The sequence below is a fragment of the Desmodus rotundus genome, chromosome Y, assembly GCF_022682495.2.
Source record: "Desmodus rotundus isolate HL8 chromosome Y, HLdesRot8A.1, whole genome shotgun sequence".
NCBI classification, from domain to species: Eukaryota; Metazoa; Chordata; class Mammalia; order Chiroptera; family Phyllostomidae; genus Desmodus; species Desmodus rotundus.
Window position 1 is genome coordinate 2,147,255 of NC_092332.1, and position 25,764 is coordinate 2,173,018.

General features: G+C 52.8%; 1 protein-coding gene across 7 annotated transcripts; it reads left to right on the top strand.

The window, feature by feature from the left end:
* On the top strand, positions 1-24,444 carry LOC112313313 (glycogenin-2). Of its 7 annotated transcripts, none has more exons than XM_053917129.2 (11): positions 1-129; positions 655-791; positions 4,089-4,230; positions 7,614-7,788; positions 8,701-8,863; positions 9,619-9,745; positions 11,329-11,551; positions 13,131-13,304; positions 20,042-20,146; positions 21,145-21,252; positions 24,016-24,444. In XM_053917129.2, the coding sequence occupies exons 2-11, from the start codon at positions 785-787 to the stop codon at positions 24,175-24,177; spliced, it is 1,386 nt and encodes a 461-aa protein (XP_053773104.2). In that variant the 5' UTR covers positions 1-129; positions 655-784; the 3' UTR covers positions 24,178-24,444. The 7 variants fall into 7 exon arrangements, with proteins under 7 accessions (XP_053773104.2, XP_071076460.1, XP_053773103.2 ...); XM_071220359.1 differs by having other exon boundaries at positions 116-242; positions 20,042-20,092; XM_053917128.2 differs by having other exon boundaries at positions 116-242; positions 24,016-24,443.
* Positions 24,445-25,764: the final 1,320 nt, after the last annotated feature.

The following is a 25,764-nucleotide window of genomic DNA, read 5'->3' on the forward strand; positions in this document are numbered from 1 at the left end:
TGGGGCGGGGCCCCCAGGCAGCTGGAATCGCCCCGGCGGGCGGGGGCGCCAGGGCGGTGGAGACCCGCGCCCGAGGGGCCGGGCAGAGGCGGGACTGTGCTTCCGGAGAGCGACCAATCGCCGTGCTCGGTCCGCTGGGCCTCCCGGGGCTGGTGGAGCCACTCTGCCAGAGAGAGGTGGGGAGGTGGTGGGGCTGGGGACACAAGCGTCCCGGAGCTACAGCCTGAGGGAGCGCGCAGAAGGTGCTGGAGACCCAGTGGTGTGGGGGCGTGGAAGCCTGGTGGGCGCGGCTGGGGACCCGGGAGGGGGCGAGCGCACAGAGGCTGCCGGAGTGCAGAGAGGCGGTGAGGTGCGGGGGCGGGGAGCGCAGAGGTGGACCCGAGCGGAAAGAGGTAACCGGGGGACGCTGCGTGCCGAGCGAGCCGGAGGGGCGGGACGCAGCGGGCCGTACGGGACTGGGGAGCCCGGAGGAAGTGCAGCGCCAGGCGGAGACAGGGATGGCTCCGGGACGGATAAGGGGTGAGGGGAGCCTGGCAGACAGACAGAGGAAGAGGTGTGGGGTGCAGGGGTCACGGAGGCGGCCGGGGTTCAGCGGAGGCCAGATGACACGGAGCTAGGAGTGGGCTGCAGCTGATCTACGGGTGTGTCTCACAGGCCTGGAAGTCAGCGCGGGTCCCCTGGAGACTTTGCTGCTGCTAGGCCCGGCTGGGGGCGCGAGAGTCCACCCAGCGCGTCCAGGCGCACGTCGGCCCCTCGGCGCCCACGGCGCGCGGAGCCTCGGACCATGCCGGGTGAGTGGACGAGCGAAAGCCCCTTCCATTCAGCCTGCCTTCTGGCGCGCGAGAGATTACTCTGCGCTGGGGAGAACCCCGCGCTGCCCCACAACCAGCCCCAACCCCTCGTTTCCCATTGTCTGCTTCCCCCAACGCCTCCCAAGTTTGGAGAGGCTGGCGGCGCCCGTTGCGGTCGGAGATGTGCACGTTCCAAGCAGTTGGGAGGGGCGTTTTGCTGCCTGGTCGGGGCATTCAGAGTTCACAATTCTCCTTCTGCAAAAAGGAGCTCTGGGGGTTTCAGTGGGCAAGTTTCTTGGCCCAAGCGTTGCAGTCTCTCAGATTCTCAGGGAGTGGAAACGGATGGGGAGGGCTCCTGCCCCCCAAACTCCGGGAAGGCAGTGCCTTGGGGTTCTTGTGAGTTCAGACCCCCGCGCATACGTAGTTATTCCGATAAAGATCTGCGGTTAAAGGCTCCGCAGACCGACAACTCCAGACAGAGGGCGCAGGGCTTTGGGTCTGTGGCCAAGTCTGGTCCCCAAGGGCTCAAGTTCATTTTTATGTGTCTGCCCTTGGATTTTTGTGAACGTCGGACTTGGACAGTTGACTTCCGAGGCTTACACTTGGCACTTGGACCCGAGAGTGACATTGGTCGGTTTGCATCCTTGAGACGGGCCCACTCTTGGCTGAGACCTGATCATGTACAACCAGTTTTTTGCTTTTTTTTTGTTTTGTTTTAAAAGTAGGTTGCTTTGGATCCAGGGGAGCAATGTGATATGTCTCCAAGCGGCTTCTGTGTGGTGTTCCTCCGGTCTAGATGTAGAAAGGGACGTTTGGGGGGCAGAGGAAGAAGGGCTGTTTCCCTGAGAGCATGGGGGCAGAAAGGAGGTTCTGTTCCACGGCGCACCTGGAGCTCTCCGGAGTGCAAAACCACGCTGCCCCCCAAGCCGGCGGGACCCACAGAATGGCGGCATTCAGCCCTGGACCTGTGGACACACCTCTGTCAGCCCCGGGACGTGCCGTACCCAAGACGCCACGTAGGTTCTCAGCTGCAGGAAACAAAACCACCTTTCAGCGGAGGGCAGAGGCGAGGAGGAAGCTGCTGGTGTTATTGCAGGGGCCGGCTGGAAGATGCCTTGAGTGGAGGCCAGGCCACGCAGAGAAATAAACATGTCTCACGGATTTGTTACGAAGCTCACGGACACCACGGAACATATCTTTCTTTCGTCTTTTTTCCTTTTCACCTGGGTTTGGAGCCCAACGAGAAAGGTTGTTTCCTTCTTCCCACGCTGCGTCCCGGTGCCAGGCCCGGTGCAAAGGCGTCCCGGCAAAGCAGTGGCCTTGGACAGTTGGATAATTGCTCTGTCATTGGCCCCGTCTTCAAGGCAAGGCCATATCAATAATTTTCATCCTCCGTTTGATGAAACTGCACTGATCTGTCTTTGCATTTGGGATGGAGCTCCTCCTAGTCATGGATTTCTGGCGTTGTGTACGAGCCCCTGGGGGCCAAGCTAAAGAGCGTGCCTTTGAGTCTTGGGTCTGCGGTCTCGTCATTGTATTCGTAACGTGGGCAGTCGTGGTCCATCGTCAGCACAGACAGCTGAGTTGCTGGATAACCCAGCCCTGTCTGTCTCCTTCCGGGGGATGTGGCACCTCTTCCCCGCTGCCCTTGGCCTTGTCTTTGCCCCAGCACCTCGGCCACCGCGGGTCCGCGCTCTCCTAGAAAGGGACCACAGTGCTGTTTTCCGCCAGGTGCTGAAAAAAGTCCACGGCTGCCTATTTAGGGGACAGATAGGTAAACGGCTACATGGAGGCAGAGACAGATGATGCTTGTTAGATAAATGGGGGATGGATGCATCCTGCGTGGTAGATACATAGAAAGATCTGTGATAGGTAGGCAGGTGATAAATAGCACATACATATATAGACGGAAGGTACATGGATAAATACATGATACATAAATTGTCATAGCTAGAAATGTTTTGAGTTGCAGACTTGACGCTCACAGCGGAAATGTCAGAAATGCTTATAACGTCTTAATTCAAGCGAAAAAAGAAAAAAAATCGAACAAAACCCCAAGCCACCAACAGTATGCAGACAGACTCCTGTTGGAACAGGCTTGCTTGGGAATTTTACTCTGATGGCCTGTCCCTGTCGAGGCGTCAGCCGCAGGGAAACAGAGCTCGGAAGCCGCCTCGGCTTGTCACAGTTCGCCCGTCCGTGAGTCTGTCCGCCTGCTCCGAGGGCTGCCGGGCCCCAGGCGCCTGGGGCCTGCAGCGGGGGGCGCTCGGATCTTCGACAACTGAGTTCTGTGTGTTCCGGGGAGTGCTGCCTGCTGTGCATTTTAATGTCATCCAACCGCCCGGCCGCCTGCACCAGGCACCGATTTCTCTTCCTGCTGTCACCTCTGTCCTGGTAACCAGCTGCCGGGGGCCCAGAATCCGGTGTTCGCGAGTCCCTGTACCGGCTGACGCCCCGAGTGTGCACTTGGAGTTAAAACATTGCTGTGGATTACATGTGCTCTGTGCCGGCCAGTCTCTCCTGTGGAGACAGGAAACGGAGAAGTTTTGGTGAAGGAAACAATGTATTTTCCTTCCCCCTCCTCTCCTCGGCTTCCTATACCTCGGGGTTGCCGTGTTTCCAAGGACGGGTTTGTGCAGGGTTTAAAGATCACAGAGCACCATCCTTTCGAGTTGGGCAGGGGGAAGCCTCATCGGAAATCAGATAGTCCAGTTCTTGCAGCATCTTCTTCTTCGTTTCCTTGGACGATTCAAATATCGGAGGTGAACTCTTGAGGCTTCGATGCGAAAGGAAAGAAAGAGCCGTAGCAGTGTATATGCACATTATCTTAGCCGCAGGGCACTTATTTTGTTTATTTTTATATATTGATTTGAGAGAGAGGAAGAGGGAGAGAGAGAGATCAATGGTTGTTTCACTTACTTACGCCTGATGGGTTGATTGATGCATTCACGGGTTGATTCTTCCATGTGCCCCATCAGGGATCGAACCCCCAACCTCCCTGTATGCATATGTCATTGTAACCAACCGAGCTACTTGGCCAGAGCTCGGAAGTTTTCGCTGTAGTCCGGTTGACTTAGCCTCACGCCTACGGTTCCTTCGTATTCCCCGAGTGTGGGTGTGGGTGTGTTTACATGGAAGTTCATACATGAACTCTTACCAGCGAACACTGGAGAGCACTGAGCAGCCACTGTATGTGAGTCGTGAAGCTTCAGTGAGGAAGGGGCGCGCCCGTCACCGGCGCCGTCCCACGCGATGTGCCCGGAAAGTAACTGCTGGCTTTGTCCTCTGTGTCCACAGTGGCGGACCAGGCATTCGTCACGCTGGCCACCAATGATGTCTACTGCCAGGGGGCGCTGGTTCTGGGCCAGTCCCTGAGGAACCAGAGGGCGACCCGGAAGCTGGTGGTGTTGGTCACGCCTCAGGTGTCTCGGCTGCTCAGGTAAGACTGGGAGACACACCTGTGCCCAGCTGGCTGCTCCTGTAGAGGGAAGGTCACCCAGACGTTGTCCGCGGTCCTGGCCCACTGGCCGGGATGGAATGGGTGGATTGGTGATGGATGGGTGGGCGGATGCAGGCATGCACGAAGGATCGATGTTGTAGATACGTATCAAGACTCTTAAAGGACCCTCACCCTCTACCGAAAGGACCCTCAAGCATTATTCAAGTAGAGGACTCCATCCAGGTGTACGCCCCACGTCGGAGCACGTACACAGGATAGTGTGTGTGCTGAGCGCTCGCTGTTTCAACAGTGGAAATGTGGAAGTCCGTTCGGGGTCGCAGGGAGCTCGGGAAGCAGCCCCCACGAACTACATGAAAGATTCAGGCCTGTGCATCCTCCTTTCCCGCTGGGCTCCACAGAGTTTTCCAGCGCGTAGAATAGACCTCTGCATCCCCCTGCGCACGTGTCCTTGGGTTGGGCTGCTCCCCATACGTGTCTGGTTGGCTGACCACAAGTGCAGCTACAAAGCTCGGGTCCGTGTCTCTCCTGATTGGTGTGAGGAGAAAGGCTGGATGCAGGGAGCTCGGCCAGGGACGGCAGGTGTAGCAACCCGGCAGGCATCAACAACAGGTTTGTCATGGTGACCAGATTCTTGGGTTCCTCAGAGCTGGAAGTGCTGGGTCAGCGTGCTGGCCACGTGGATGGTGGACGTTCATTTGGCACTACTGTGAACTCCCTGCACATGCTCACTCATTGCCTGCTCTCGACTCCTCTTGGGTTGGGTGTTGGGGTTGCTTTGGTCTTCCCCCCTTTTTCCCAAGACCCCTTGGGTAGGAGTGGTAGACCTAAGATTCCCGTTTCCTCTGGTGTCATCGTTTCTCAATGCTCCACATTGCCACTTACCACCCACAGTGACAGCCAGTGCGTTGTCCTGAGGTCTTTGGCTATTGAGGGTCTGAGGAAGGACAGGGGAGATTCTAAGGTGGAGGGGACGTAGCGGGTACAACGCACGGCCAGGCGAAGTGGTCACCGCGCAAGGCGGTGGACTCAGCGTCTGCAGAGGGAAGTGCTGGGAGACACGAACAAGAGAGAAGCTATTTCCTGCCCTCGTGGCTCTTGTTTCCCGGGACCCGCTGAGGGCTCATGGCGAGACCTAAGTCAGCGTCGGGGGTTGGGGGTCTGGCTTGCTATGGCGTGGCTTGAAATTGTGGGGTGACCATGATGGCATCATCCTGAGATCTATAAGGACGTTGCATGTCCACGTTCATCCGATCATGTGCACAGATGCCCGAGCCCGTCAGCCCAGTTACCACAGAGTGATAACGTGTCACCCCAGAGTGCGGGACGGTCCCCACTTGGAGGGAAGCACGGGAAGGTGCTGCCCGATTTTCGTAAATGGCGTTCATTCACTCAGGGCCCCATGGATTCCTTCTGCGTGCTACCAGCTGACCAAAGGCACCTCGGTTTAGCTGTCCCTTTGAAGAGGCAGAAAGAGACAATAGAATGTTACTTTCTTTGCTCCTCATAAAGCGAACTCTCTGGAAGTGGGCTGGCTGCAAGAACGCAGAGAACCATGGGAGTTAGTGATGTGAAGGGTGAGGTTTGGGGTTGCCTCCTGGACCCCAGACAAGGCACCCACTTCCTGAAGCTTGTGGGCTGAGAGTAGGGTGTGTGGAGAGCCTTTGATGCCCTCTGGGGCCACGTGGGGTTAGGAGTGTGTGCATTTTGCTCCCCCCGCTGAGTGGAGGAGGAGGCGAGGGCAGGCGGCCAGCACCCTAGTTGGAAGCAGCACGGTTTCAGGAAGTGTGTGTCCCTGCAGGGATGGTCCAAATGATTTGGGGGAGCTTTGAGGGAGCCACTGAAGGACGAAACTTATGACTCTCAAGGCATTAACATAAAATGCATGGAAAGGGAGAGAAAAAATACAAGTCTCACAATGAGAGGTGGGGAAGGATTACAGAGAAGAAGAAAGTATGATCAAATTTTTGTAAAGATTTTATTTATTTATTTTTAGAAAGAGGGGGAAGGGAGGGAGAGAAACATCATGTGTGGTTGCCTCTCATGCACCCCCTACTGGGGACCTGGCCCATAACCCAGGCATGTGCCCTGACTGGGAATCGAACCAGCCAACCTTTGGTCTGCAGGCCAGTGCTCAGTCCACGGAGCCACACCAGCCAGGACAAAAGTATCATAAATTTTAAAAGGAAAAAGTAACCAAACCTGTAGGATTCAATTCACACATATCAATGATTGTAAACAAGGGGGATGGATTAAAACCCCATTTTAAACACGCTGTTTCTCCTCAAAAATCTTTACCGGTGGGTTTTCAATGTCCATCGCTGAATCTTGACCGCAAAAGTTATTACTGTGGTGTTTGCCGCAGTGCTGGTAAGTTTCTGTTTCCTTCCTTCCTTCGACATTTATTAGTTGGAATGTTTCTGTAAAGAATACCTGCCCTTCTCCCTTATTTACTTACTCATTTAATTTTGATATCAGTACAGACCCATGAATATTGATTTTCCATATCGGGCTCCTAATTGGTGCTGTTGATCAAATTCTTTCAGCTGTGGCCACTGGGAGCTTCCTGGTTGGTTCCTTATATCCTTTTGACATGCTGTTAGCCTTTTTCTACCTCTTCCTTAATTTTTCATCCTCACAAGATGTTGTAGGCTGTGGTGAAATAATAATATTTAAGCAAAAATCAATACATGAAAGAGAGGCACATTTCGTTTTGAGAAAGGGTAAACGGTCTTTCCCCATTTGACTCTCCAATGTATACGCAACTAACAACTTGTGTTCTGAATACGGAAAGCAAACACTGGCAGACATTGCAGCGAACATCGGTCGGTTGCTACCTGCTCACTGCCACCCATTCTGCAAACAGAGGTGCCTTCCTAAGCGCTAACGCAACTCAATCTCTCTTAAGACAGTTCTGAACAGTTTGTCCAGGCTGTTCAAGTTTGCATGCTTTTTGAGCATGAGCGAAAAAGTGTGCAAAACTCTAAGGCATCCATGGGAAGAAAACAAAGCCAGGCCCTGAGCTGGTGGCTCAGTGGGATGGAGCATCATCCCGTACACCAAAACGTTGCAGGTTCGATCCCCAGTCGGGAGGCATAGGCGAGGCAGCCGATCGATGCTTCTCACATGGATGCTTCTCTGTCTCTCTCTCCCTTTCTCTCTTCCTGAAATGAATGAGTGTCTCCTTGGGCGAGGATTAAACAATAAAAAGAAAGCCAGGCTACCAAGGCTGCACAGAGTGTGGAGGGAGGGATTCAGACTCCTATTCCCTGTTAGTGAGCAGCAGCGGGGTGTCCTGTTGAAGGCACATATTCCCAGTTCAACGCTATCCAGTCCTCCTGGTATTCGGCAAATGTCTTTCCCAGGCTTATCCTCTCCGAGGTGTTCGATGAGGTGGTCAGCGTGGACCTGATAGACAGCGCAGACTACGTCCACCTGGCCTTCCTCAGGAGGCCTGAGCTTGGCGTCACCCTGACCAAGCTCCACTGCTGGACGCTCACGCACTACAGCAAGTGTGTGTTCCTGGACGCGGACACCCTGGTGAGTACGGTCACTCTGAGGCGGTGGTGAAGAAGTAGTTCTCTGCACACGCAGGGAGGCCCAAAGGAAAAGGAGAACAAAGACACAAGCAGAGTAATTCTTTCCCCGAATGCAGCGCAATCGAGGAAGCCGAGAGGGGCTGCATGGAACTACCATTAGTGGCCAAGCTCTCAAATGCAGCTGATTACATTATATTCACGTACAAAGCTTTCCGTTGCTGAGTGTCCGCCGTCTTACTGAGCACACTGGAGAGGCTACCCAGTTAGTGTTCTGGACACCATGTGGAACCTTCAGAAACTAATTTACTTGTAGAGACACCGGTATCCCCATCACTTGGGGTAAACGGAGAGCACTCTGAGACTCACGGTCCTCTCCACCCCTTCGTGGTGGGGCATACCGTTTCCCAGCAAATTTGTTTTTTCAGAAGGAGAAACAATGTACTTTAAATTAAGTGTCAAAATGTAGCACAGTAAATACATAAACCAGGAACATTTTTGCCTGTATCAAGTATTGTGCACGGGGCATAAGTCTATGTCTTACTGTTTGTTTTTGTTTTTGTTTTTGTTTTATCCATCTGGTGACAGGTTTGTTAACACAGCATCACCCCCAACACGTATGTGGTATGGTGTGTGACATGTCACATTGTATGCCTTTGCAGAGAGTACAATGTCACTACAGGATAGGGATTTTCCAGTTCTGTGGGACCATCGTCACATTCTGCGTCCCTCACTGGCCAAAATGTTAGGCGCACAGGACTGTACAGGGTTAAGAGAAAAAAGTCACTCAGGTGCAGGTTGTTTCCCCCGTCACCCGACAGTGTCTGGCCCATCCTCCAGCCTCCCCTGCATCTGTCAGCTGCAAACCGCAGCCGAGAGGCACGTGGCTACAGGTCCCCGCGTTCCCTTCCGCCAGGTGCTGTCCAACGTGGACGAGCTCTTTGAGAGGCACGAGTTGTCAGCGGCCCCCGACCCCGGCTGGCCGGATTGCTTCAACAGCGGGGTCTTCGTCTTCCAGCCGTCCCTGGAGACGCACAGCCTGCTGCTGAGGCACGCCACGGAGCACGGCAGCTTTGACGGTAGGTGGCGAAACCCACCGAACATATCTTGTGTCCGTAGAAGGAGTGACCCCCCACTCCCGATCGTGCAGAAGAGGTCGGCAAACCTTTCTCCACGGGGCCAGGTTGCACATAGTTTAGCGACGTCTGTTGGAAATATTTAAGTCCGCACTTGCCCACTGAAACTAGCCACCAAATGTGCGTGGCTGTGTCTCAATAAAACTTTATTTATAAAAAGTGGTGCAGACTTCAGCTGGCCACCCTTTGCTGTGGAATGAAAGGGGAGAATTCAGTCGAGCCCTCCAGGAGCCCACCATTTGACTGAAGGGGCATTAACAGACAGCAAAATTGCTAGAGCTTTGGTAGTGGAAAAAAATATGGCATATCGATAAGAAGGAGGAATTCACGAAAAGGGTGGGAAAAGCATCGTCACTACAAGATAGAATTTGTCGTGGGTGGAGTGGGGAATTTTGAAGACGGTTGGCAATTTTGTTGTTAGTCCTTTGGCCGATCGGAGGAGAATTTTGGAGAGAATGTGCATTGTTAAAATAGTGGTTTGCTATTAGTGGTACGGGTTCGTGGTATTTGCTTCAGAGTATGAATGGTATTAACAAATGAACGCCAAGGGTTAGAGCCCTCCCTGGAGACCATGGTCACGCTTCAGCAGGCGGAAGCAGGGACATGGAGGTGCCGACCTTGAGTGCCCTTCAGACCCGCCCTGCCCTGCGTCGAATGCCTGGGTCCCGCACCCGTTAACGTCCGTGCGTGTCTGTTAGGGGCCGACCAAGGCGTGCTGAACAGTTTCTTCAGCAGCTGGCCGACTGCAGACATCCACAAGCACCTGCCTTTCATCTATAACCTGAGCAGCAACTCGGCGTACACCTACAGCCCCGCCTTCAAACAGTGAGTGCCTGCCTCCCACCCCCCACCCCTGTGTCCTCGGTTCCCAAAGCGTTGCCCGGGGAACCCCTGGGGGTTCCGCGTAGCTCCTGTGCACCTCTACGGAGACAAGTGACACAAATAATTGTGTGGGTTCCCTTTCTGGTGTGGTGCATCTGTCTGGATGGAGTCCTCCAGGACACAGCTGTTGGTCCTCCGTGATTTTTAAGAACGGCAGGCAGTCCTGGGGCCAAGGCGGTTGAGCTCAGCTGCGGCGGGCCACCTCGTCGTAAGGGAACATGGGGAATCTGAAAAGAATCTGGCACGTGAGTCAGTGTGGGGCACACATGAGCAACAACCCCCGCCAGGGAGCAGGCGTGCTTTGGGCGTGAAAACCTTGGACCCTTTTTAACGTACAAAGCACACGGGGAAGGCAGGCAGATGCAGAGCAAACGTGGTATTGCCATTTCATCGGAAGGCAATTACAGGGGGAAAAAGGTGTTTATTAAGGTGCTGGGGGGAACCTTGGGTGGGAACGCAGCCCGGTGCAGCCACTGTGGAAAACCGCAGGGAGGTTCCTCAAACGGTTAAAAGTGGAGCTGTCATACAAGCTAGCATTTCCACTTCTGGATGTTTGTGCGCAGGAAACAAAAGCACTGTTTTGAAAAGACGTGTGCACCGTATGTTCACGGGCGTATTATTTAAAGTAGCCAAGATGTGGAAGCAAGCTGCTGGGCATCAGTAAGACAAGTGGGTAAAGAACATGCGGTACATACATACAATGGAATATTACTCAGCCATGAAAAAGGAAGGAACTCTTACCCTCTGTACCAATAAAGGTAATGCCTGGACCTAGAGGGTAATATGCCCAGTGAAATAAGCCAGCCAGAGAAAGACAAATACCGTATGATTCCACTTACATGCGGAATCTCAAAAAGAAATAAACAAACAAGCAAAAAAAAAATAGCAACAAATTCAGACACAGAGAACAAGCTAATGGTTGTCACAGGGGAGGAGCTGGAGGAAATGGAATGAAAAAAAAAACCATAAGAAATAACTAACCGAAGGAAAAAATAAACAAAGAAAAATGTCCCTGGGTGTTGGCCATGGTGATAATGGATATAATAAAAAAAGGCTGAGCAGGGAGAAACTGATAAACTTGTTAAAGAAGCCAGTCCTTTTGAGGGGCAGCTTGCCTTCTGAACTACAAAACTCACCGTTGGCTCTGCCCCTGTTGTTTTGAGAAGATGAAGAGCTTGCCTCCTATAGCATCTGTGTTTATAAAACCCTTCATTTACTGTTTCCAGTTTGGGGGATGTTCCCCATGGGTTACAGTTACATTTCCCGGTATTTGCAAACTGAAATGCTCCCAGCGTCCATCATGTTTTAAAAATAAAAGAAGAAATAATAAAGAAATAACCCCAAAACATTATCTTTAAGCCATCACTTCTGGGTTTTGCTTGAATAACTGCGAGGGGACGTCGTGGTGATTCCACTCAGTCCATGAGCTGTAAGACCTGTCTTGGACGAGCCCCGTGGCTGTTGGTGGCTTTTCGTGCGTGTCTGCTTGGGGGCCCTCGGGGAACCTCTGTGTGTTTCCTCCTCAGGTTCGGCTCTGGCGCAAAGGTGGTGCACTTCCTGGGGTCCGCCAAGCCGTGGCACTACAAGTACAACCCGCAGACCGGCTCGGTGTCGGCGGAGGGGTCCGAGTCGGCCCACCAGTACCAGCTGTCCTTTCTCAACCTCTGGTGGGACATCTTCCACCGCAGCATCCTGCCTCTGTACGGAAGCGTGCGGGACGCGGAGGAGCACGCGGCAGCCACACACACAGTAAGGGCGGGCAGCCGGTGCCCTGGAATGCAACAGTTGCGAGTGGAGTCAGGAATATTGTAACAATGTTGCACACGGGCAGATGACGCCTGCAGTTATCATAACGGTTACACTGTGAGGGACACCCATGTTGAATCACTGTGCTGTACACTGAAAAATGGCATAACATTGTATGTCAACTATCCTTTAATTTAAAAAGTATCTAGCCCTGGCCAGTGTGGCTCAGTCAGTTGGAACATTGTCTCGTTCTCCAAAAGGTTGCAGGTTCGATTCCCAGTTCGGACACATATGGGAAGCAACAGATGGCTATTTTTCTCCCTCTCTCTCTACCTCCCTCTCCTGTCTCTTAAAGCACATCCTCGGGTGAGGGGAAAAAAATAAAAATCAAATTACCTTTTGAAAACTAAAGCAAGAGTTGGGAACGGACAGAAACTCTCCACCATCAACACCTAGTGTATTTCCGGCAAATGTGGCCCCTTTCTCTCTCCCCAGAGTGTATTTCAGACAGAAGGATAATAAAGGCAGAGGTGACCTTTTGGGACTCAAAATAGTGACTCTTAATTGAGCAGAGATGCTGCAGCCTTGTACAGGACTGGTGCATGAATAATGCAGAAAAAATGAATTATTTAAATTAGCTGCTTCATCAAAGGATAAGTGGCTAAAGGTGACTGATTCTCATGTCGTTCGAGGAGGCATCATTGAAATGGCAATCAAAGGGAGCTCATGAGGAGGAGTTTTAAAACTTGTTGACACCTATTTGGTGGGAAAAAATAATATATATATTGCCAACCCTGCATGCTCTAGATCGTGAAGAGTCTGCTGCCAAGGTGGATGCATTTACCTGGCAAAAGGCCGTTTGAAATTCGGTCGCTGGAATATGTCCCCTGATGAATTTTTAACCAGCAGACTTCCCGGTAGAGGGGCATTTGTTTTATTGTAAATTTACTGAACACGAGTATCGGAAACTAAATGTATAGCTTGAGAACTCGCAGAGAATTCCCCGTGGGCCGGGGCGGGGGGTGGCCTACGGTTTTCCTGTGTGGCGCATCTCCCGGCTGCTTTTCCAGCAGAACGGGCCCTTTCTCTGCTGCTGGGTCGTGGGTGAATAGGAATGCGTTTTTGTCTGTGTTTTCGGCTGGGCACTGTGGGCCGAGGGCTGTGCTTGAACAGCATGGAGAGGTGCAGTCTGCACCGCTCACAGGTGTGCTGGGGGGCCCTTGTCACCTGGGAGGCAGCGGCTTTCTTTCTCAGGGGCCACCTGGCACCTGTGTGTTTCGTCACGGGTGACTTTGTGAGTGGTCTCATTGCCAGGAGTCCTTCAGCCGTGGGGCTACCCTGCATCGACGGCCAGAGGGTGGCATCTCATGCTCTTCCTTTCAGAGCTCCTGGCTGTGGATGAGGCCTGCTCAGGTTACATGTGGGTTTTGGGGGTGCCTTCCACAACGGCAGCGTTCCTGGGGTGAGCTTACGTTGAACAGGTGGTAGCGCTGGCCGCACAGAGAATGGGGTGGGTCTTGGCCGCCCGAGAGTTGAAAACAGGTCAGACCCGCCTACTAAGTGTGCCCCATTTTCCGTGCAGGCTTGTGTCGGCGGCACGGAGGGGCCGTGTGCGCCCGTGGCACCTGGTGCCGAAGCGCAGTGTGCAAACTCCGTGGCGGGGGCCAGCCCGCCTTGGCCTGGTGAAGACCCAGTGGAGCCACCCCTGGTAGTGAGTGAGGCCCCACCCTCACCTGAAAGAGGCCATTCGGAAGACGTGAGTACCTGCACGCCACGCACTCAGGTGTGGTGGGCAATCAGACATGGGGTCCCCTCGTGCGGTCTGGCAAAGCTGCAGATGCTTTGTGCAGTTGGAGACGGTGGCAGATCCCGCAGTGGGCGCCCCAAGATATCTGCGTCCCCATCCGCCGAACGAGAAATGCTCCCCTGCATGGGGACAGGGGCTTTGCAGGGCCCTGTGCTGGCTGATCGTCTGTGAGGGAGACAGATGCGTCATCTCTATGTTGCACACCTGAGAGGCGTTGCTTATCACATCACCTGTCACTGAAATGTACATTTGAAAGAAGCAAAGGACCAGGGACGGGGGGAGGTGATCCCGATGGCCCAGGTGGCGGTCGGTACCATCCCAAGGCTGCTCGGAAGAGGGAGAGGTGAGGGCGCAGGAAGGCGGTGGGACCAGGGTAGCTGAGGGTAGGCGCCAGGCTGGTGGCTTTGTTGGCTGCGGACGCTGGAAAAGGTGAGGTGACCAGTCAGCTGCAGGAGCCTGCACGAGGACCACAATGCTGCTGACCCCTGGGTGTTACCCCGGGGAGACCCGCGAGGGTTGGGGCGTCTGACTTGCGGAGCTCTTCGGGTCCCCAGGGTGTGGCCACTCGTTCCAGGAATCTCACACACACACCTAAGCACAGGTGTTCCTTCTGATCTCGGTATGGGGGAGCCCCGAAACTTTGCGGTTGGCAAGGGGACGCTTTGGGCTCCCGGCTGGTCAGCAGCCCTGCGTGTGGGAAGGTCGGGCCAAAGCCCCAATTTGAACAGGACACGCGCAGGTTAATCTCCTCCCACCTGCCTTTTCCACGGAGGCTGTAGATTTCTGTCCTCGGACAAGGAAAGGCACACCCCGTTTGCAAAACAAAACGTTCACTGCGGCGGCTGCTTCTCCACCCTGATTTCTGAGCAGACACACTGGATGAATGTGTGCTGTTGAAAGATTTCTCGTTTTCAGTCCTCACGTTCAAAGTCCCTTAGATTCTTGCTAAAACTGTTAGGAGGTCATGGCGGGTGGGGGCATAGCTTTGGGGACAGGGTGGAAGGAAGGTCCTGTGTGCCTCAGGGTTTCAGATACTTCTCCAAAGTCTGTTTCTTGCTGATTACAAACACCCGGCGTTTACATTGTAGCAGTTGGTCCTGTGGAAGGCACCCGGTACTTGACAAGCATATGGAATCAATTTTGCTCAGGCAACTTTGCACTTTAATCGATTGTGAGTTGTGATTTCAGCGCATGCCGCACCATTAGGAAAGACCCTCCCGTTTGGACAGGGGAGACGGAGGTGGTAGGAAACGAACTTTTTTTTTTCTAGTTTTTCATTTCTTCTCCCTACCGCCTCCGCCGCCCCCCAGGGTCTGGCCCCAGGAATGCCTGCTGGGAGTTAAATATAGGGCAAGTCGAAGCTCCAGGAATGCGAAGAATGTGGGGTTGAGCTCCTGTGCTGTGTATAGAGTTGCTCTCTCTTCCCCAGCTAGGAGCCAGGCCTGCAAGGACACGTTGAAGAAAAACCAGACCGAGCCAGGGCAGAGCAAAGAGCAGACCACCAATATCCGTCAGAAAACCATTTGCGATACACTCGTGACTTCGATCAGTGTTCTGTTTTCAGGGGAGAGCAGAGCTTTGAGGTGGGAGTCCCTCGGTGGGAATCAGAAGGCAGAAATGGGCCTTTTAAGAAAGGTCCAGACATCTAAGAGTTTTTATCAGTTTATGGGAGCCAATCCGATGCCCATGGCTGGGAAGCAAGACCTTGACGGTGTGAGAAAACACTTTGGAAAATGGCAGTTTTGCGCCTTGTTTTTATACGTTACAGTCAGGGAAAAGGCCTAAGGGGATTGCATGAAACCCGTGAGTGATTGATTAGGGAGGTGGGAGGAAGCAAGGTGGGGACACCTCTGCGATTGGATAACAGGTAAAATGGTAGACACGCACTTTGTACCCACAGGCGGGCACAGGCTAGTTAGCACTAAACAATTAACATGCTATCAATAGCAATGAGGGGATGTGTGGTCTCAGCTTGGGCCCCGGGGTTTGGGGCAAAGGGACATTATCTGACATTCCAAAGGTGTGTTATTGTCACAGGTGCAAAAAGACAATACACAGGACGTTGGTCAGGGAAGATTCTGCCCTAGGCCAATGCCTGCTTGCCGCCATGGCCGGCTTTGCTCTCAGAAGCTCTCATTTCGGACCCTCCCGTGTGGTGTCTGCGTGGGCAAGACCGCCTCGCTGGCCGGCCTGAGCTGCTCAGGTGTCCATCGCGGCTCCTTCTCATCTTGAAAAGCAAGCTGGCTCGGGACTTGTCTTGTAAAATGTTCGGTGACCCCAGGAGGGGTTGGGGAGGGGGAAGGCGTGCCTCTGGTCCCCGAAGGCGCTGGGGGTGAGGGGGAGCAGAGCACTTTGGGGGCTTTTTTTGCAAAGCAAATCCCACTAAATGGGGAGGATAGGGACCCTGCTCCCCCCGACCCCCACGGAGCCCAGAGAGGGTCAGGGGTAGTGAAAGCCAGGACGTGAAGTAAACACTTTTAGAGAAGGAAGCAGAGACTGCAGCTGAGAGCCCCACTTGCAGGCAGGACACAGATACTTAAAACGTGGACGAAAAGACAGAATACGGGAAAAACTACTTTACACTTCCTGCTTCCCCCGCCGCTGCATTCCGCTACCCCCGGGTCCCCCTCCCTCTACGCGTCCTGTGAAGAAGGAGGGTGAGGGCGGGGGGCTTTTAAACATGTCTGTCGCTTGGATATTTTATGAGGAGTCTGTAAAACCGATGCAGGCCAGACGCTTTTACAGGATCTGAGATATATTCAGTATTTCGTCCTTTCTGCTCCTGGGCCTCTTTGGAATTAATGATGCAATGCTGCTGCCACCTACTGGCCGCTTGTTGCATTACGACTCTGGCTTCTTCCCCTTCTCCCCACTTTAAAAAAAAAACTTTTTAACCCAGTGCAGGGCTAGGGGAGGGGATGGGGGAATATATATATTTTTTACTTCTTCATTTTTCTTTGTTGCTTTTCGTTCCCCGCCCGCCCTTGATTCACAATATGCTTTTTTATTTCATTTTTGCGTCTTACTTTTAATAAAGCTTTTTGTTGGAGAAAGATTCCCAAGGAGGAGAGGGGGCGGAGAGGAGAGTGTGGGTTCTCACTCCGGGAGGGGAGAGGGGCTTGGTGCGCCCAGGTGCGGCAGCCCCGAGGGCTGGGGGCTTGGAGCTTTGTCTAGGCGGTTGGGGCCACTGTGGAGCAAGGTTTCGGTTGCCGCTGTACAGGCTGCAGCTGGCAGCGATGTTATCTGTGGGTGCAGGGTGCGGTGGGGGTTGTGGTCTGGTGTGGCCTGTTCTGTAAGTTCCCGGAGCTGCCGAGCCTTCTGGGCATGTGCAGGAATTTTCTAGTCCTGAGGACACGGGGTCCAGGCAGCGCTGGGAAACCGGGCCTGAAACGGGAGCTGTTGTCTTATTAACTAGTATCACTCACTAGGGTGCACCCCTCAGCGCCGCCAACGAAATTCAATCCTGCAGCAGAGTTGTGAGTCGGGTCTATTTTTTTTTACTTTTCTTGTTTTTAATGTATATTTATTTTTAGAGAGAGAGGAAGGGAGGGAGGACGAGAAGGAGAGAAACGTCAGTGTGTGGTTGCCTCTCATGCGCCCCCTACTGGGGACCTGACCAGCAACCCAGGCATGTGCCCTGCCTGGGAATTGAACCGGGGAACCCTTTCATTCTGAGGCCAGCACTCAATTCACTGAGCCACACCAGCCAGGGCCAGCCTGGTCTCTTTCAATGGGCATATTAATGACGTGCCTGTATCTTGCTGAGTGAAGCCCTAGTTGGTGCGTTCTCTCGGGGTGCATGTCACAAATCGTGTGCAGGCACCATTTGTGGGTGAGTCCTTCTGTTGGTGCACTCTTTGGGGTGTGGACTAACCCCGACATCACCACCAGGGGCCAGCTGGTGGGCTTCTCCTTGTCCTGTGCAGCTATTTCTGGAGGGCTTGTCCCCACGCTGGGGCTGCTGGGTCAGGGCATGCCCACGTTTACCCTTAACCACATGAAGTGAGTGATAAAACTTGAGTAGATGGTGCCGAGGGTGTTCTCAGAGGGGTGCGTGACCCAAGGAGCATGGGGGTGTCTCTCGGTGGGGGTTTAATTAGCACGAGGGAGATGAGTAACGGGCTTTGCCAGTTCTGCGGAGTCATGGCACAAAGCAACCGACAATGACTACATCCCGTAGGATTCCATTCCTGTAACATTATAGAAAGTTCAACGTTATCTTCAGCGAGAGACAGATGAGTGGTTTTTGCGGGGGGGCGGGGGGATGGCGCAGGAAAGCGGGACACAGAACAGAGGAAACTTTAAGGGAAAAATAGATGTTCACTCACGTGGGTACCTCAAAATGTGCTGAATGGTGTGATTTAGCTGTGGTCAGTTTATAGGATGCGTATTATACCTCAGTAAACCCACTGGCCAAACAAATTTAAAGTTGCTGTATGTTCTTCGCAGACTGATCTTATCGTCACAGAATATTTCGACTGAAGTTTATTGCCTTAAAGCTTTGTTTTGGTTAATATTCATTAGGTATATCTTATTCTGTATATATTTTTTCTCTCAATCTGTCTTGTGTTCTTATGTTTAAGATGTTACTTTTTTTCTTTTTCTTCTTTATTGTTGTTTCCAAGTACAGTCGTCTCTATTTTCACCCCACCACGCCCTAGGATGTTACTTTTTAACAAACTTAGGATGGGGTTTTCTTTTTCTTTTTATCCACTCAAATACTTCTGGCTTTCCCTTGGATACTTTGTTGCCATTTTACGCAATTACTGGTATATTTATGGCTAAATCTGTCTCTTGGTTTGCTTTCCATTATTACGTGTTTTAAGGATATTTCTTCCTCTCTTTTCTCGTTTTTCTTTGGATTCATTATGTAGTTTTATTTATTCCTCTGCAGCCTCTATTTACCTATCATTCCCGTTACTTTGTGTTTTAAATGCTTACTCAGAGGTTCCAATGTTCACTCCTCACTTCCTGTATTCTGATAAAATTCTAAAAATAAAAAAAAAAACCTACGTTGATGCTTTCTGGCCATCGAAGAATCCCAGAACTGCAGTGGGAGTTGGAAGCTCTGAACCACATTGTCCTCATTCAGCGAGCGTTTATTTTATTTTAGTTTAGTTTTGGGCAAGAAGTTTCCCTAGAGGTGGTCTGCCCATCGCGGGCAGAGCTGGCGTGAAATGCGGTTTTTCTCATTGCTGTGCAGCTGGTCTATTTCTGGTCCCTGTCTCGGGGGATCCCTAGGAAGACCTCGTGGTGTTTGGAGGGCCCCTGTGCGTACACCTCAGCGTTGTGGGGTCCCCGCTGCAGAAATGTCTGACCGGGTTCCCAGCTGTAGTTCTCGGTGGGCTCCAGGTGAAACCAGATGCCAGATGCCCTTATTCCATACACATGCTTCTTCTATATTTTGTGTCTGTAGTTGGTCAAGTCTGTTTAGCTGATTTCGGTGGGCAACTTCATAGGAACCAAGTGGCTTCGCCAATTGCTGAAAATGCAGATGCCCCACTTTCTCGAACATCTTCTTGCATTGAAGCTTCCCACCCCCTTCGGCAGCACGAGCTTTCACAAGATTGTAGCCCATGGTGCAGAGAGGGGCTTCTTTTTCATTTCCTTCTACATGTATCTGTTCGGGTCCTGCGTTTGAGTCTCTGTGCCAATTTTATGTTCCTTCCCCGAGGAATCTGGCTTCGTGACATTGTCACCGGCTTTTCTCTTCCCCGACTCAGACTCTTTCCGAGTCTGAGCTCCTTTGTCCTCTGAGCCAAGAATCCTCTGCACCCTCCCTGGTCCCTGAGTCTTTTCTCTCAAGAGGACCCTGAACTTGAGGCCGCTGCTGCGTAGGGGGATGAAGCAGGGACACCGCTAGTCCCCGAACAGTGAGTGCAGTTTGCAAAAGTCCCTCGCCTTACACGTGGGCTCCCAGAACTGGCCACACTTACCCCAGAGGCTGAATTTGCACCAAACGGTGGTTACATTCTTGTCTTCCTTCTAACACTTTTCTGTTTGGAAAAACGTCCAACAAGACGGTGGAAAAGTAACGTAACGGACAGCTGTATGTATATGTCCTTCGCCCACCTGTGTTAGGTGTTTACATTTTGCCTCCTTTGCCTGCTCTCTCTCTCTCTCTCTCTCTCTCTCTCTCTCTCTCTCTCTCTCTCTCTCGTGCACACACACACTGTGTTCTCCGAATCACTTGAAAGCCGGCTTCCGACGTCAGGAAGCCGCAGCCTGAATCCAGGAGCAGGGAGGTGAGGGCAACAAGGAAACCCATTTATACCACCACAGAGCAGACAGGCCCCACACCCATGCAATGCCGTGCATCCTGGACGAGCCCAGACTTAAATCCGTCTGGTGTCCACATGTCCTTCCTCTTCTCCTCACGCTGCTGGAGCAGACGGCTGTGTCAGGGTCCTCCGCGTGCTTTCAGTGAGTGGATGTGTGTGCTGTCAGCGCCGGGGGTAAGAATTCGTCCCCTGTGCTGTGTCTCCCCCACCAGGGGGACATCAGGAAGCGGTGTCCTGTGTGCGCCCCAAACAAAGATGCTAACCCGGCACTCTGCCCTCCATGTCTTCCTTGTCTTCCCCAGTTTTCTTCCTGGAGGAGGAGAAATAGCAGGGTGTCTTCAGGGAAGCTGCACCCCTTTGCCTGAAGGCTTGGCTAACGTGCTTTTGTTATTTTTCTTATAACAGATGATAAGCGAGCCTGATGCCGAGGCTTCCATGGGAGTGACGTCCGACCTGGTCTCAGCACCTTGCCCCGGCTCCACCGACATCACACAGACCCCAGGCCCCTCGGTACCCCACCTGTAAACACTCACGGGTGCCCGTCTGTCTGGGGGCGGTCTTGTCATCTCAGCCTGTCTGTGTCCTCCGACTGTGAAGGAATATGCCCTGTGGTTTTCGTCTGCATCCTGTGACCTTTCTTTCTTTTTAAAAATTTTTAGACAGAGGGGAAGGGAAAGAAAAAGAGCGGGAGAGAAACATCATGTGTGGTTGCCTCTTGTGCGCCCCCTACTGGGGACCTGGCCTGCAACCCAGACATGTGCCCTGACTGGGAATCGAACCGGTGACCCTTTGGTTCACAGGCTGCGCTCAGTCCACTGAGCCACCCCAGCCAGGGCAACAAGGTATTGAGATTAGTCTCTTCACTGTGCAGGTGCAGAAGGCAGCTGTTTTTCTTCTCAGATACCCACCGCACCCTTCCCGTGTGTCCCGGGCCATTCGGCCTTTCTCTTCCATGTTTGGGAAGAGTTAGAAAAGAAAGCAGAGCATCAGTGTGGCAGATCCGTATCCCTTCGTTAGAAAAGAAAAATCAGTAGGACTCCAGAACCAGGCTTGACATGGATCGTATTTCACAAGGATCGATGTCCCTGGCTGTTTTCCTAAATCTACCTTCTTTTATCTGTGTCCTCTGAAGGTTGAAGCCAGACAGACTCTTCTTAGTTAAAAATGACCTGTCCATGGAACATCGCAAGGAGAGAGAGTTCCTTCCTCTGGCGGACAGGCTGTCTTAGCAAACTGTCCCGTAGGCACTCGCTGGGAGCCAACGGAACTTGTCTCTGACAGTTGCTGTCGATCCCGGCCCCCCAAACTCATAGCCTCCCATCCTGTGTCAGGCATGCCTGTGCTCGAGAGAAGCCGGGATCTCAGCCCTTGTAGACAGAGCAGAAAGGCCGCCCGTGGGACCTGTTCATCATCTCTCGTTCTCACCGGGAAGAGTTTTCTGCCAGTTTGGTTTACACGGCAGTTCTCTGAGACCCACCCCAGACTAACGGTTCCTGTTATGTCTCCAGCATCCAGCGGCTCACACAGGAGGTGGCCCATCAGAGGCACCTGTAGAACTAAGCCCGGAGCCCCCAGCGGACGTCCCCGGGGACCCCAGCCCTCAGGATGCATTGGAGGTGACAATTCAGTCCTTTGCTTACTCAGGGCTCCTGCTGCTGGGTGCTGTCTGCTATGTGACCTCGATTTCCAGCCACACTTTGTTGAAATCTAGAGTCTGCCCGCCTCTCCCGGGCCTCTGGTCCAGGTGTCTTCTCTCCAGCGTTGGCCTGGTGGCTGGCTCCGTTTCTCTCCTGTCCTGAATAATCACACCCTATCTCCCTTCCAAAGCTGTCTGGCAGAAGTTCATTGAAGTTAAGGAGCGATGCTGTGTTTTCTTGTAGAGAGAGCAAGCTTGGAAATCAACACTCACAGATCCGTGGTCAGAAGTGATTCCTTCTCTAAAAGCTGGAGAATTAGGGGTGAATCCTTGGTCCAAACCAAGCATGCGGCAATTTCTTCTTTAAGGATGAATAAGAGTCCTTCCTCACCCTTCCTCACCCTTCCTCACACCTGTGATGTCTTCATAAACTTCCCTCTCTCCGTGCATGCATTTAATGAGAGCCACTGCTGATATTTTTTTCAACAATGATTTAATAACACAATTTGCTCTTTAAGTCATAGGAGCTGTAGCTTTGTAGCTGGGTGTCGGAAGCGTGTACTGAATGCGTGTCTTCGTCTATTCGAGCGGTTGTGTCAAAAATGTCGGAGCCTGGGTGGCTGTCAAGGAATACATATTGAGGTCCCACCCTTCTGGAGGTGGGAAGTCCAAGATCAAGGCTGCAGCAGACTCAGTGTCTGGTGATGATCCCTTTTCTGGTTCATAGACGGCTGTCTCCTCGCTGTGTCCTCACCTGGTGGAAGGGGTGACGGAGCATTGTGCGGTGTCTTTTATAAGGGACCCTGATCCCATTATGAAGCTCCACCCTTATCACCTCCCCCAGGCCCCTCCGCCCAATGTCATCACCACAGAGGTCAGCTGTCCGCCTGGGAGATTGAAGGAAGACACTGAGTATTCACTCTCTAGCAACGTCTGTTTGGGGAAAGACCAGCGACAGGGTGCATAGTGTCGTTTGCATGAAGCATTCCCCAGAGTCAAGCCTGGCAGACAGCGTGAACGCTTTTTTGCCCTCTTTTCTTGTCCGTCTAGTACAATGCCAAGGGCGCTGTTCAGATTTGGCATCTGAGCTCTTGGTGCTGGGGTTTCTTCTGAGAGGGTGCTGGTGAACGTGTCCCGTGGGGGTTTTCTCTTTCATCATCTCCAGCCCTTGAATCTCGATTTTGTGGCTCCGAGCCCTGGATGCAGAGCTGTGAGTGGGTACCGTGGCTGGGGACTGGCCTCGTTGGGCACATCCGTCTTGGAGGGCTCAGCGGCGTGGTAGGTGTGGGAGCTCAGGGGAGTTCATTACCGTTTCTGAGCTTACGCACGATGAGCCAGCTGTAGAGACGCGGGGCAGGACACCTGAGAGTGGTCTGGGAGAAACCTTAGATGCTTCCGGGCTCTTCCAGCTGAGCTGCAGGCCTGCCCGGCCACTCCCAGGGGATGGCCCTCAAAGCGATCTGGTGACGTGGGCGTGGTGAACCCCAGGACACAGAAGGACAGATCGGTTACCGGTTTGCTCAACTGGGTTGCGTTGACATTCTTTCTCTTGCGTTGCGTGTTCACCATGTGGCAGATGACCCCAGTTTGGGATTTCGTGTGATGCTGTTGTAGAAAGTCAGGGCATTTTTTTTTCTTGGACATTCCGGGCGTCTTGCTCCGTGGACGATGCAGTCACCACCGTTTTGTACCGAGAGCCAGGGAGGATTGGGAGGGACGAGTCCCATTAATTCCTAAACGTTTTGATGAGCAGGAACTCCCTGAGCCCACGTGTGCGAGGGGTTGAGTTGGGAGCGATTCTGGAAAAGACTTCGCGCTGGCGTTTTACTTGATGGACTAGATGGCTGCGTTGGAACAGAGTTTGGGAGGGGAAAATGGAGAGCAGACCCTCTGTGAAGACACTTTAAAGCCACTGTGGCAAATAACCGGAGACAGGGATGCCGATTTAGGTCGTGGGCGTCCGGTAGCCTCACAGAGCACCTGAGTCTGTTTGTGTCTGTGCGTGTGTCAATTATTATTTGTCATCGACACGTGCACGTTTTAGAAAGTCTCTTTATAATCCTGGGTGACGAACATTTAGAGCACACATGTGTACTGTTTTCATCGGAGCGCCTGATAGGAGCAAGGTGAGTGTGTGTGCGTTCGCTCCCTTGTGTAACCATTCAGTCTCTCCTGAGGGACGTAGCAACCCTGCCGTTGCAAAGAGGGCACTACTGAAGTTCCTACTTAATTAGGGTTGGCAGTAAGTCCAAAATATGATACGCTTTATTGACGTAAAGTGAATGTTTTCTTCATTTTTCATAGTTCGAAGGGTGAGATTTGCTTGATTGTCTGATTATATACGGTGATCCAAAGCAGGATTTTTTAAATAAAGATTAAAAAAATTATTTTTAGAGAGAGAGGAAGGGAGGGAGAAAGAGGGAGAGAAACAGCAATGTGTGGTTGCCTCTCATGCGCCCCCTGCTGGGGATCTGGCCCACAACCTACGCATGTGCCCTGACTGGGAATCAAACCGGTGACTCTTTGGTTTGCAGGCTGGTGCTCAACCCACTGAGCCACACCAGCCAGGGCGAAAAACAATTCTTAACAAAAGCCAAACACATGTGCAATTACATTTCATAATACTTAGAAAAACGTAGGCCCCGGGAATCTAATACCCGCCTCTGAGAACTGATGGGCGTGGGTAGATCGGGCTGCGTGTGGGTGGTTCCCAACCTGTCTCCTGTTGTACTGTGTTCCCCAGGTCGGCTTGGCCGTCTCGCTTTCCGAGATTTCCATCGAAGAGAAGGCCAGGGAACTGAGCCCCGAGGAGGAACGGCGCAAATGGGAAGAAGGCCATATCGACTACATGGGCAGGGACGCATTTGCCCGAATTCAGGAGAAGCTGGACCGCTTTCTGCAGTAGCCCGGGCCATCGAAGGGCCTGCTGCGTGAATGCTTCCTTCTGTCCTTCCACAGGGAGACCCGGTCCCACCAGGTGCCTCTCTTTAGGGCGGCCGATGATGGTTGCCCAACTTGAGTGCCTCTCCAAGACAAAAAACCCAGACCGAAGCGCCCTGCTGACCCAAGCCACCCAGCCGTACCTGGCTTCCTTCAGAGACCTGTACGGTGTCCCTTTGTCAGCAAGAGCAGCCGGGAGAAACTCGTGGTGGGCCCTGGACCACCGTCCCGCCTGACGGGGCTGCGGACAGCTGCCACCTGTTCATCCTGAATAGACCTCCCCGTCAACACATCTTCTTCAGCTCCTAAGCACATACCCGCGGTGACACGCATTCCGTGCCTGCTCGGGAGCCCCCAGACTCGAACATCCTCCGAGGACTTGGTAAACGCTCAATGTCTCAAGCTGGAGTCCCGTTTGGACTTTGCCAAGTGTATTGCAGCTCTTGCTCCCGTTCCGTGAAACCCGACGGGGCCTCAGAGTGCCATCCACAGACCCCCGACGTGGGAAATGCCAGAGGTGTTTGGGAGACAGACCCCAGCTGGCCAGGGAGCTGTGACCTCTCCTGAGCTGGTCTGCCGGCTTCTGTGCAAGAAGCAAGGGCTTGCGTACCGCACGGGATGTCTGCGGAGAACTTGTTCGTGGTGATCACAGCGTCGGGGGAGGCGATGTGGACGCTCATTTCGCGGGCTGCCACCGTGTTCATCCTGAACAGCTCCGTGCTGGCTGTTGCTACCTCAGTTCCAAACAGCCTCGCTGTTCTGCAAGCCATATCACCTCGGCTCTTTCGGGAGAAGGATAGTCAGGGAAAGCGTTATTGAGAACAGCCGTAGGGACACAGCCTGAGGTGTGTGGGGTGGGCGGTGGCCCACCGTCCGAATAATGCCGTGAATGCGTCCCACGGAAAGAGTGTGGCTGCTGTGTGCTGTGGTGCTGGGGCAGGAGAAAGGGAAGCCTGAGCCAGCACATGGGAGAGGGAAGCAGTGTGAATGAGGAATATCGGAGTCGGGTTCGGCCACTCCGGAGAAGAGAATTCGTGTTGGTGGGCAGTGGTGTCGTGGTCCACAGGCCGACGGACCGCGTTCAACACGCAGGTCTGTTTTTGCATCCTCATCTTGCTAGACAGCTGCTAACGCACTTGATTGAAATTTCGAGACAGCAACTCGGTCTCCCTTCCGGTGTGTGCTTGTGTGCGTTCTGAGAGAGCAGAAGAAAAGTTGGTATTCCACACAGTGAAGGAATGTGGCTTGCCTGCCTTTTTCTGTAGTACATTTAAATTACCGCAGAGGTTTCCAACATCGCTGGTAATAAGTAAGGTACGTAGACTAGGGAAGCTGCCTTTTTTGTAGCATTTGGCTTCATCTACCACCCATCCATCCATCCATCCATCCATCCATCCACCTTCCATTTATCTATCCATTATTCATCCATTCATCTATCATCCATCCAAGCGCTCATCCACCCATCCATCCATCCATTCACCAACTTAGTTACCCACCAATATATCCATTTATTCATTCCTACATTGGTCCATTCATCCATCCATCATCAATG